At 46.6% G+C, this 12,672-nt stretch overlaps 1 protein-coding gene across 2 annotated transcripts in view; it reads left to right on the forward strand.

The window, feature by feature from the left end:
- Positions 1 to 12,672, forward strand: part of LOC121569919 (DNA topoisomerase 2-binding protein 1-A-like) — a 36,375-nt gene that overhangs the window by 970 nt on the left and 22,733 nt on the right. For both annotated transcript variants that reach the window (XM_045221177.1, XM_045221178.1), the window contains exons 3-10: positions 36 to 170; positions 1,927 to 2,070; positions 2,359 to 2,540; positions 9,005 to 9,198; positions 9,482 to 9,661; positions 11,026 to 11,192; positions 11,516 to 11,679; positions 12,285 to 12,541. In XM_045221177.1, coding sequence (XP_045077112.1) covers positions 36 to 170; positions 1,927 to 2,070; positions 2,359 to 2,540; positions 9,005 to 9,198; positions 9,482 to 9,661; positions 11,026 to 11,192; positions 11,516 to 11,679; positions 12,285 to 12,541 — 1,423 coding nt within the window. The remainder of the gene's footprint in view (positions 1 to 35; positions 171 to 1,926; positions 2,071 to 2,358; positions 2,541 to 9,004; positions 9,199 to 9,481; positions 9,662 to 11,025; positions 11,193 to 11,515; positions 11,680 to 12,284; positions 12,542 to 12,672) is intronic.

The following is a 12,672-nucleotide window of genomic DNA, read 5'->3' on the forward strand; positions in this document are numbered from 1 at the left end:
TGAAATTAATAATATTTATTCTCCTTCTGAAACAGGCCATCATGGCGCTCCAGTCAGAGAATTACTTGAAGAACATTGATGAGGAGACTGCATTACAGATGGACCATAATGACAAGTCTCTATTCGTCTTCAGTACCTTTTCCACCCTAGCCTTCCACCACTGCACAAAGGTCTGTCTCAAGACGCACATTTTCCCAAACCTGGCTTCTACCTACAGTGAGGGGAAAAAAGTATTTGATTCTCTGCTGATTTTGTACGTTTGCCCACTGACAAAGAAAGGATCAGTCTATAATTTTAATGGTAGGTTTATTTGAACAGTGAGAGACAGAATAACAACAAAAAAATCCAGAAAAACGCATGTCAAAAATGTTATAAATTGATTTGCATTTTAATGAGGGAAATAAGTATTTGACCCCCTCTCAATCAGAAAGATTTCTGGCTCCCAGGTGTCTTTTATACAGGTAACGAGCTGAGATTAGGAGCACACTCTTAAAGGGAGTGCTCCTAATCTCAGCTTGTTACCTGTATAAAAGACACCTGTCCACAGAAGCAATCAATCAATCAGATTCCAAACTCTCCACCATGGCCAAAACCAAAGGGCTCTCCAAGGATGTCAGGGACAAGATTGTAGACCTACACAAGGCTGGAATGGGCTACAAGACCATCGCCAAGCAGCTTGGTGAGAAGGTGACAACAGTTGGTGCGATTATTCGCAAATGGAAGAAACACAAAATAACTGTCAATCTCCCTCGGCCTAGGGCTCCATGCAAGGTCTCACCTCGTGGAGTTGCAATGATCATGAGAACAGTGAGGAATCAGCCCAGAACTACACGGGAGGATCTTGTCAATGATCTCAAGGCAGCTGGGACCATAGTCACCAAGAAAACAATTGGTAACACACTACGCCGTGAAGGACTGAAATCCTGCAGCGCACGCAAGGTCCCCCTGCTCAAGAAAGCACATATACAGGCCCGTCTGAAGTTTGCCAATGAACATCTGAATGATTCAGAGGAGAACTGGGTGAGTGTTGTGGTCAGATGAGACCAAAATCGAGCTCTTTGGCATCAACTCAACTCACCGTGTTGGGAGGAGGAGTAATGCTGCCTATGACCCCAAGAACACCATCCCCACCGTCAAACATGGAGGTGGAAACATTATGCTTTGGGGGTGTTTTTCTGCTAAGGGGACAGGACAACTTCACCGCATCAAAGGGACGATGGACAGGGCCATGTACCGTCAAATCTTGGGTGAGAACCTCCTTCCCTCAGTCAGGGCATTGAAAATGGGTCGTTGATGGGTATTCCAGCATGACAATGACCCAAAACACAATGCCAAGGCAACAAAGGAGTGGCTCAAGAAGAAGCACATTAAGGTCCTGCAGTGGCCTAGCCAGTCTCCAGACCTTAATCCCAAAGAAATCTGTGGTGGGAGCGGAAGGTTCGAGTTGCCAAATGTCAGCCTCAAAACCTTAATGACTTGGAGAAGATCTGCAAAGAGGAGTGGGACAAAATCCCTCCTGAGATCTGTGCAAACCTGGTGGCCAACTACAAGAAACATATGACTTCTGTGATTGCCAACAAGGGTTTTGCCACAAAGTACTAAGTCATGTTTTGCAGATGGGTCAAATACTTATTTCCCTCATTAAAATGCAAATCAATTTATAAAATTTTTGACATGCGTTTTTCTGGATTGTTTTGTTGTTATTCTGTCTCTCACTGTTCAAATAAACCTACCATTAAAATTATAGACTGATCATGTCTTTGTCAGTGGGCAAATGTACAAAATCAGCAGGGGATCAAATACTTTTTTCCCTCACTGTACTTATCCTCACATGTCACAACATGTTAAGAACACTGTCAGCATTCGGCGATGAAGTGTACTGAAAAATAATCAGTAGTGTAAAACTGTGTTTGTCTCTGTGAATAGTTGGGCTGTCGAGTGGTGAGTCCACTAGTGGTGCTCTTCTGCCTTCAGCAGCAGCGCTGTGTGCCCAAAGCAGAGCAGCCTGTCTACAACATGGCCATGGCTGATGTCACCATCTCCTGCACCAGTCTGGACAAGGAGGCTAGGGTAAATCCATTGCGTTCCCCTGTACTCTGCTTGACTCGTCAACAATGATGCCAAGTGTTTTTGATGCCAATTATGTAATGAATCCACATCAATGGCCTTACAGGGGAACTCTTGAAAATAGAACCAGAGCGTAATTTTACACTGAGCAGTGCGAGCCTCTTACGGAGCCGTGCTGCTTAGGTCCAGGTTACATTGAAATGAATGGGAGCGTCTCACGCCCAGAAAAGGTTACGCATCCAATGTAGCAGGCCTGTTAGTGACTCGGTGTGTCTGTCTCTGTACTTCCAGGCTGACGTGATGGATCTGGTGCAGCTGATGGGTGGGCGGGTCTATCGGGACCTTAACGTGTCTGTCACTCACCTGATTGCCGGGGAGGTGGGCAGCAAGAAGTACCTGGTGGCCGCCAGCCTAGGGAAGCCCATCTTGCTGCCCACTTGGGTCAAAACCTGCTGGGAGAAATCACAGGACAGGTAATAGCGCTTTTTATGCCTTTCTCATTTAGCCAGAGACATTAATGAAAAGCTATGTCTGTAATCAACCAATGATATAGCAAGTATGTTAAAAGTGTACATCTAGTTTCAAATTGTATTAGTCATATGTACGGGATACACATGGTATACAACATCCAACGAAATGCTTACTTGCAGGTTCCTTCTCGACAATGCAACAACAATAAGAAATAATAAAATATAAGAATACTAACAAAGTAAATAGCTCAGAAAAAAACACTGAACAACAATATAAGCGCAACATGTAAATTGTTGGTCCCATGTTTCATGAGCTGAAATAAAATATCCCAGAAATGTTCCATACGCACAAATAAAACAATGTTGTGCACAAATTAGTTTACATCCCTGTTAGTGAGCATTTCTCCTTTGCCAAGATAATCCATCCACCTGACAGGTGTGGCATATCAAGAAGCTGATTAAACAGCATGATCATTGTGCTGGGGACAATAAAAGGCCACTCTAAAATGTGCAGATTTGTCACACAACACCATGCCACAGATGTCTCAAGTTCTGAGGGAGCGTGCGATTGGCATGCTGACTGCAGGGATGCCCCCCAGAGCTGTTGGCAGATAATTTTATGTTAATTTCTCTACCATAAGCCGCCTCCAACGTCGTTTTAGAGAATTTGGCAGTATATCCAACCGGCTTCACAACCGCATACCACGTGTAACTACACATTTACATTACATTTACGTCATTTAGCAGATGCTCTTATCCAGAGCGACTTACAAATAGGTGCATTCACCTTATAGCCAGTGGGTTAACCACTTTACAATGTTTTTTTTATTTTTTTTATTTTTTATTTTTTTTATATTTTTATATTTTTTTGGGGGGGGGGGTAGAAGGATTACTTTATCCTATCCCAGGAATTCCTTAAAGAGGTGGGGTTTCAAATGTCTCCGGAAGGTGGTGAGTGACTCCGCTGTCCTGGCGTCGTGAGGGTGCTTGTTCCACCATTGGGGTGCCAGAGCAGCGAACAGTTTTGACTGGGCTGAGTGGGAACTATGCTTCCGCAGAGGTAGGGGAGCCAGCAGGCCAGAGGTGGATGAACGCAATGCCCTCGTTTGGGTGTAGGGACTGATCAGAGCCTGAAGGTACGGAGGTGCCGTTCCCCTCACAGCTCCGTAGGCAAGCACCATGGTCTTGTAGCAGATGCGAGCTTCAACTGGAAGCCAGTGGAGTGTGCGGAGGAGCGGGGTGACGTGAGAGAACTTGGGAAGGTTGAACACCAGACGGGCTGCGGCATTCTGGATGAGTTGTAGGGGTTTAATGGCACAGGCAGGGAGCCCAGCCAACAGCGAGTTGCAGTAATCCAGACGGAAGATGACAAGTGCCTGGATTAGGACCTGTGCCGCTTCCTGTGTAAGGCAGGGTCGTACTCTCCGAATGTTGTAGAGCATGAACCTACAGGATCGGGTCACCGCCTTGATGTTAGCGGAGAACGACAGGGTGTTGTCCAGGGTCACGCCAAGGCTCTTCGCACTCTGGGAGGAGGACACAACGGAGTTGTCAACCGTGATGGCGAGATCATGGAACAGGCAGTCCTTCCCCGGGAGGAAGAGCAGCTCCGTCTTGCCAAGGTTCAGCTTGAGGTGGTGATCCGTCATCCATACTGATATGTCTGCCAGACATGCAGAGATGCGATTCGCCACCTGGTTATCAGAAGGGGGAAAGGAGAAGATTAGTTGTGTGTCGTCAGCGTAGCAATGATAGGAGAGGCCATGTGAGGATATGACAGAGCCAAGTGACTTGGTGTATAGCGAGAATAGGAGAGGGCCTAGAACTGAGCCCTGGGGGACACCAGTGGTGAGAGCACGTGGTGCGGAGACAGCTTCTCGCCACGCCACATGGTAGGAGCGACCGGTCAGGTAGGACGCAATCCAGCCCAGGACCTCCACATCTGCATTCTTCATCTGCGGGATCGTCTGAGACCAGACACCCGGACAGCTGATGAAACTTGGTTTGCACAACCAAAGAATCTCTGCACAAACTGTCAGAAAGTGCCTCAGGGAAGCTCCTCTGCGTGCTCGTTGTCCTCACCAGGGTCTTGACCTGACTGCAGTTCAGCTTCGTAACCGACTTCAGTTGGCAAATGCTCACCTTCGATGGCCACTGGCACGCTGGAGCAGTATGCTCTTCACGACTGAATCCCGGGTTTCAACTGTACCGGGCAGATGGCAGGCAGCGTGTATGGCGTTGTGTGGTTGAGAGGTTTGCTGATGTTAACGTTGTGAACAGGGTGCCCTATGTTGGCGATGGGGTTATGGTATGGGCAGGCATAAGCTATGGACAACGAACGCAATTGCATTTTATTGATGGCAATTTGAATGCACATAGATTCCGTGATGAGATCTTGAGGCCCATTGTTGTGCCATTCATCTGCCAGCATCACCTCATGGTTTAGCATGATGATGCACGGCCCCATGTCGCAAGAATCTGTACATAATTCCTGGAAGCTGAAAATGTCCCAGTTCTTCCATGGCCTGCATACTCATCAGACATGTCACCCTCTGGATTGACGTGTATGACGGGGTGTTCTCCTTCCCGCCGATATCTAGCAACTTCGCACAGCCATTGAAGAGGAGTGGGACAAAATTCCACGGGCCACAATTAACTGCCTGATCAACTCTATGCGAAGGAGATGTCGTGCTGCATGAGGCAAATGGTGGTCACACCAGATACTGACTGGTTTCCTGAACCACGTCCCCACCTCTTTTTTTTTTTTTTCTTCAGTTTTTTGTGTGTCTTTGACCAACAGTCATGTGAAATCCATAGATTAGTGCCTAATTAATTTATTTCAAGTGATTGATTTCCTTCTATGAACTGTAACTTTGTAATTGTTGCATTTATATTTTTGTTCAGTGTATATAATACAATTTTTAGCATAAGTATAATACAGGAAGGCACAATTTAAAGTCCAGTATTTACACGTGTTTTGGGGAAGGGGGGGATTGGGTGGCAGGTGTTTACATTTTGCAGTATTTAGCAATCATAATAAGAGTCTGGTAGCAGCAGTTGTGTTTGTGTGTGAGTGAGTGCATGTGTGCTAAGGTGCGGAGAATCAGCAGGTGGTCAGTTCAAGTGTTCAGCAGTCTGACGGCTTGAAGATCTCTGAGCCTGTTAGTATCAGACATCATGCTCCGATACCGTCTAGCCGACCGTAAGGGTGTGAACAGCTTGTGGCTGGGGTGTGTGGGGTCCTTGATGATGCTGCAGGCCTTCCTCAGGCACCGTGGTGTCGTCAGCAAACTTGATGATGGAGTTGGTGTCGTGCAAAGCCAGGCAGTCGTGGGTGAACGGGAAGTACAGCGGAGGACTGAGGACACGCCCCTGTGTTAAGAGTTCGTTTGGGGGAGGTGTTGTTGCCAATCCTCACAGCCAGTGGTCTGCCCGTCAGGAAGTCCAGGATCCAGTTGCAGAGGGTAGTGTCCAGACCCAGGGCTCTGAGCTTGGTGTTGAGCTTGGAGGGAACAATAGCGTTGAATGCTGAACTGTAGTCAATGAACAGCATTCTCGCATAGGTGTTCCTCTTGTCCAGATGTGTTACGGCCGTGTGAATAGCGATGGAAATGGCATCTTCCATGGAGCGGTAGGCAAATTGGAGTGGGTCCTGTGTCCCTGACATGCTGGCCTTGATGTGGGCCATGACCAACCTCTCAAAGCACTTCATGATGACTGGGGTGAGTGATACAGGGCGATAGTCATTTGGGCATGTCACATTGTTTTTCTTGGGCTCTGTGACAATGGTGGTGTCCTTGAAGGAGGTGGGGACTACAGCCTGGGACAGGTTGAAGATGTCAGAAAAGACACCCGCCAACTGGTCAGCAATGCCATCTGGGCCGGCGGCTCTGAGTATTCACTCTTTAAAAAACAAAAAAGAGAGTTTTCCTCACGTCAGCCTCGGAGAGAGAAAGCACTTGGTCGTCCGGAACAGCGATAGCCTTCTAGGATGGCTCGGTATTGTCTGCCTCGAAGCAGCAATATAATGTGTTAAGCTCGTCTGGGAGGGAGGCTTCGGTGGGCACCACACACCTGGGTTTGCCTTTGTAGTCTGTGATAGTCTGTAGTCCTTGCCACATGCGTCGCGAGTCTGATTTGTCGAACATCAATTCAAGTTTGAGTCTGTATTGTCTTTTTGCATCCCTAATGGATTTGCGGAGCTCTTGCCTTGTACGCGTCACCGGGGTTCGTTCTGCTGACATTGAATGCTGCAGTACAGGCTCTCAGCATGGTACGGATATCTCTGTTCATCCAGGATTTTTGATTGGGGTATGTCCAGATTGTTATTGTGGGTACATCATCATCAACACATTTCCTAATGAAGCCTGTGACTGACAATGTATATTCCTCAATGTTGATGAATGAGTCCTGGTTGGATGAATCTTTTAACATATGTCAATCAGTATTCTCAAAACAGTCCTGCAGCATTGAGTCTGCCTCCTCTGTTCAGTGCCTTACTATTCTCTGTATTGATGGCTCTCTCTTGAGTTGCTGCTTGTAGGCGGGGAGTAGGAACAGAGACGTGATCTGATTGGCCAAAGTGGGGGCGTGTGTTGGCTTTGTATTCGTCACAGATGTTTGTATATACATGGTCCAACACATTGTTTCCTATTGTGGGGCAGGATACATGTTGGTGATGTTTTGGAAAAATGTGTTTTAAGCGTGCTTAGTTAAAGTTGCCAGCAACGGCCTCCCGAGTGGTGCAGCGGTCTAAGGCGCTGCATCGAAGTGTTGCGGCGTCACTACAGCCTGGGGTTTGATCCCAGGTTGTGTCATTACCGGCCGTGACTGGGAGTCCCATAGGGTGGCGCACAATTGGCCTAGCGTCATCCGGGTTAGGGGAGGTTTTGGCAGGGGAGACTTTACTTGGCTCAACGCACTAGCGACTCCTTGTGGCGAGCCGGGGGCCTGCAGGCTGACTTCGGTCATCAGGTGTTTCCTCCGACACATTGGTGCGGCTGTCTTTCAGGTTAAGCGAGTGGGAGTTAAGAAGCGCGGTTTGGCGAGTCATGTTTCGGAGGACGCATGACTCGACCTTTGCCTCTCCCGAGCCCGTTGGGGAGTTGCAGCGATGAGACAAGATCGTAATCACGAAATTGGGGAGAAAAGGGGGGTAAGAATTACAACAAAAAACTCCAGTGAAAATAAAGAGGATTCTTGCTTGCTAATGATCTTGTACAGTTCGCTGAGTGCCGCCTTGGTGTTTGCTTGTGGCGGTATAATACACAGCTGTGATAAAACACGTGAATTCCCTCTCCATATAGTGGGGTTTGCATTTTAGCATCACATTCCAGGTCGGGTGAAAAGGAGCTCGAGATGCTTTCAACTTCGGTACACCAGGAATTGTTGATAAGGAAACATATCCCTCCCCCCTACTCTTACAGAAGCCGCCGTTCGATCCATATGAAAAATGATGAAGCCGTCTGGTTGAATAGCGGAGTCGAGTGTATCATCCATAAGCTATGTCTCTGTAAAAACGAAGACATAGCATTCCCTGATGTCCCTCTGCGATTGAAGCCTTACTCAAAGTTCACAATGTTTATTTTCCAGCAATTGGACATTAGCCATCAGAATACTAGGAAGAGGTCGTCGTGTAGCCCATCTTTTCAGGCTAGCTTGGAGTCCCCATTTCCTCCTTCGTCGCCGGCGTTGCCTTCGGTCATCTTGGTCAGCAGCAACCGATAAGCCCGCTATGCGTGGAACAAAGGAGCAAATGTAGTATTCCAGGTCTAGGAGGCTGAGAGAAGTGTGTAGCTTCAGATTCATGATCGAGAAGTGTTTGACGGTCGTAGGCAATTATTGCACGAACATTCTGAGCAAACAAAATAATAAGACAAAAATAGCCATAAAAAAGCAAAGTCGTGCAGGAACCGGATTTCAAAGTCGTGCAGGATTTCAGCCTTCCTCAGCACCGCCATCTCATCGTATTTACTAGATGCTCCATGTAGCTGCACTTCTATTTCAGACTGACATAAATTTAAAGGTGCAATATTCAGTCATTTTCTGGTTGCTAAAATTCTAATAGTTCGCCTAATTTCAGTTTGTGACAAAACAAGCAATGCATAGTGTAGAACAAGCAATTCATTACCATCTAAACCGCTGTGAAATATATTTTCAGTAACCAAATATATTGTATTTTCAGCTGATTTGAAGCTTGTGTACAAAACTGAAAGTAAAAGACGCAAAAACAAAGCTTAAGAACAGAAATCATAGAAATGGCACACAAGAACAGATCTACTGCTTCTTAGACTTGCTTTAACTGAGAATTACAGATCTACATTTTTACATTTTAGTCATTTAGCAGACGTTCTTATCCATAGAACTCACATTTCAATGTGAATTTGGTTGTCACTCAAAAAGTTACATATTGCAGCTTTAAACAGATCTACTCATCCCCCTGTCCCGGTCTCTCTTTCCCCCTCCAGCCTCTTCAGATACACTGACCTGCCCATAGAGGACTACTTGTGCCCTGTGCTCCGGGGCTGCACCGTCTGTGTCACAGGCCTCTCCACAGTGGAGCGTAAGAAGGTGCAGAGGCTCTGCCAGCAGCACGGGGCCAGCTACACCGGACAGCTCAAGATGAATGAGTGCACCCACCTCATCGTCAGCGAGCCCTCGGGTAGGTCGAACTTACCATACCGTTATTGTCCAACTTAGTTAGGTTCAGAATCAGTTCAGCACACATCACAAATACAAAGAAATTAAGAAGGGATAAATCCAGCTTCAGCCACGCAGATTTTTTTTCTTCTCATAATCACAAGGACAGTCTACATGCTTTAGCCCTGTCCTTCTGATGTCCTTTCATATAATAACAGCTTTAGGTCGTAGAGTTCCTGAGTCTCTCTTACTGCCACCCAGTTTCCATCACTTTCACTGATCCCTCTCTTTGTCTGTGCCTGCAGGTCAGAAGTATGAGTGTGCGCAGAAGTGGAACGTCTTCTGTGTGTCTCTGAACTGGCTGTTTGACAGCATCGAGAAGGGCTTCTGCCAGGACGAGAGTCGCTACACGGTGGAGCGAGGGGCTCAGAAAGCCAGCAAACCCCACACATCTACCCCCACCGGCACCAGCAAGAAGAAAGAGGGTGAGGCGCCAAGCTCAACATTTAATATTTCAATTTTTATTTAAGAATTTTAGGACTGATTATTCAGTTCAATAGTAGGGATGTGCACGGTTATTTGAATATCCAAATGGATGTTTGTATTCGAATACTTGAGTATACATTTTTGCAAAAACAAATCAATATAAGCCTATTTTAACTGGAATTTAACAACAAAAGGCTTTTTCTAAATTACATTTAAAATATCAATGTGGCATTCTTCCATACAAGGATATACCATGACATTTCAAATTATTAATTTTATTAAACAAACGTTTTATGACGTGCACGGTGCGCCCCATGAAAAGACCAATAGCCGGCCTGTTTGAGTTTATTTACATTTGTACAGGGACAGTGCACTTTAATAATCTTTTCTGTAAAATTGCAGGTTTTAGCTAGCTGGCTAATTTTCAACCGCAGTCGCTGGGCAGGTTATTAAAATCAATAACAATACAGACATGCAGAGCAACATAGGACAAGCAGCACGCAGACAGAGCAATAGCCCAAAAGGCAACAAAACAAAATGCATAAAAGTATTTCCACACCTCACAAGCTACAGACAACATGGAAAGCGGCAATACGGTAGCCTTCGTGTGTAGCGTGTTTGTTGGCCAATCAAAGCGTCAAAGAGGCTCAGTGTGTAGCAAATGGAGTGAGAGCTCACTAATGCAATGCAACATGGAATTAAATTACGAAATTAAAAGTTAGTGAAATGAGAAGGAGTAGGCTATAACGAGCAACCAACAGGTAAGCTGTTTTATCTGAATGGGGTTGGGGAAAAAGCACAGCATGTGGCCTCAATTAGCCTAGCTAGCTATAGCTGTCTAGGTTCTCTAGGCTACTCCAGTCAAGACGGGCACTGTTAAATGGGATGATGAATAACATTGTGGCTGCTACAAGTTAGCTAGTCTTGGCTGTAGCCGAGTTGCCTTTGCGTCTCGCTCTCCCTCTGTCTGCTCGCTACACACACCACCCTCCGCAGCTGCAGCAATAGAGGAGAAGGGTCTGAATGCGGCAAGTGTCCAGGGTTCAATAGAGCGCCAGCCTCTCTCCCTTGCGCAGCAGTGCTCAGGTTACAAACGTAGCTACGTTAAAAAAATTGTATTTTGAATATCCGGATATCCGACAGATATTCATGATACTATTCGAATAGTAAAATTACTTAAAACCCCCATCCCTATTCAATATATCTGTATTGACTCTGAAGGGCAATTGTCGTGTAGCGTAAAAATACATATACATACATAAAAACACACACAGCAAATATCCATATTATAATGCTTCAAAGTGCTTAGAAAGAGCCCCTGGTCACAACAATGAGGTCATTTGTTGTTGTTGTTTTCCTTCAGAGGGTGCGTCTCTACTGGGGTTGAGCCACATTTCTGTGACCAGCAGCATGACGGTGAATGACACGGCCTTGACTAATGCCACGGTCAGCCGGCTGGACACACCAGACCCTATCGACGTGCTGGACATCACAGTTGGCCCCGCAGATGACCTGCTGGACGGCTGCAAGGTCAGGAGGAGGTCCTCTCAACACTTCATCTTGATATGAGCCACTCGATTGAGATCCTATAACTCTCTATTAGAAGAAAACATTTGATTTGAATTCTCTGAGCCACTCTCTCTATGGAGTAATCACAGGTTACTTTCCTTACTGAGGCCTTCAGTTCCAGTTCCATTGCTCTTATAGAAATGTGCTAACCAGAAGTTCAATTCCGTTCACTTACAGACATGACATATAGAGTCACATACCTTATGGTTCTTTATTCCTTATGGTTTCTTATTGTAAAGGGTTTTAGAAAACACAAGTTCAATTTCCGCTGTCTTCCCCTGTAGCTGTACCTGTGTGGGCTGCCAGGGATGAGGCTGGAGAAGCTGCGTCGCCTGGTCAACATGGCCGGTGGCCTGCACTTCAACCAGCCCAGCGAGGAGCTCACCCACGTGGTCATGGGAGAGACTGACCAGGACACCAAGACCTTCCTGGCCAAAGCCACACACAGGTCAGTCAGTACCACAGAGCTGTCACAACAGCACCCCAACAAGACCACTGGCTGTTATTAGACACATACAGCCATTGCATATCCATAATGTATTACGCTTAGGTTGATAAGCTTTGTCATTAAACCATCATTTGTTCTAGTACGGATAACACAGGAGGTTGGTGGCACCTTAATTGGGGAGGATGGGCCTGAGGTAATGGCTGGAGCGGAATTAGTGGAATGGTATCAAATACATCAAACACATGGTTTCAATGTGTTTGATGCCATTCCATTTGCTCCATTCCAGCCATTATTATGAGCCGTCCTCCCCTTAGCAGCCTCCACTGACGGATATAGATGCAGGAAAGCAGTCTTGGACCCAAACCCTGTAGATAGGGTTGCAAAATTCCAGTAATGTGCTCAAAATTCCCAGAAATCCCAGTTGGAATATCTCTGGAATCAGGAGGGAATAGGCAGGAAATCCAGACTCCACCAAACCGGAATTCTGGAAAATCAGGGAATTTTTGAAAATAATTTTGCAACCCAACCTGTAGTCAGGTAGGAAATAACCTATGAGGAGTATCTTGTGCCTTGATGTGATCCTATCTTTCTGATCTCTCCTCCAGGCCCCATGTAGTGACGGTGCAGTGGCTGCTGGACAGCTTCTCCAGAGGCAGCCTGCTCTCCGAAGGGGACTACCACCACCCAGCCTGTCTGCCCCCCGCCCCTTCAACCGTGGCCATGCCTGCCCCCCGCACCTCCGCTTCCCGTCCCTCCTCCACCTCCTCAGCTGCCCCCCTTGCCCCCGAACCAGCTACCCCTCGACACAGAAAGGCAGAGGAGGACATGCTCTCTCAGTACATGGATGATGACCAGACAGTGGGTAAGGGAGGAGCTCCTCTGTGTAGACTCAGTGTAGCAGCAAGACCACAACTCAAAGGAGTCACATCACGGGTCACCTGTAGCCTCATGTTGGTATTCTGTTTATGTTTGATTGTTATTGGAGATGATTGT

The sequence above is a fragment of the Coregonus clupeaformis genome, chromosome 7 (assembly GCF_020615455.1).
Source record: "Coregonus clupeaformis isolate EN_2021a chromosome 7, ASM2061545v1, whole genome shotgun sequence".
Lineage (NCBI taxonomy): Eukaryota > Metazoa > Chordata > Actinopteri > Salmoniformes > Salmonidae > Coregonus > Coregonus clupeaformis.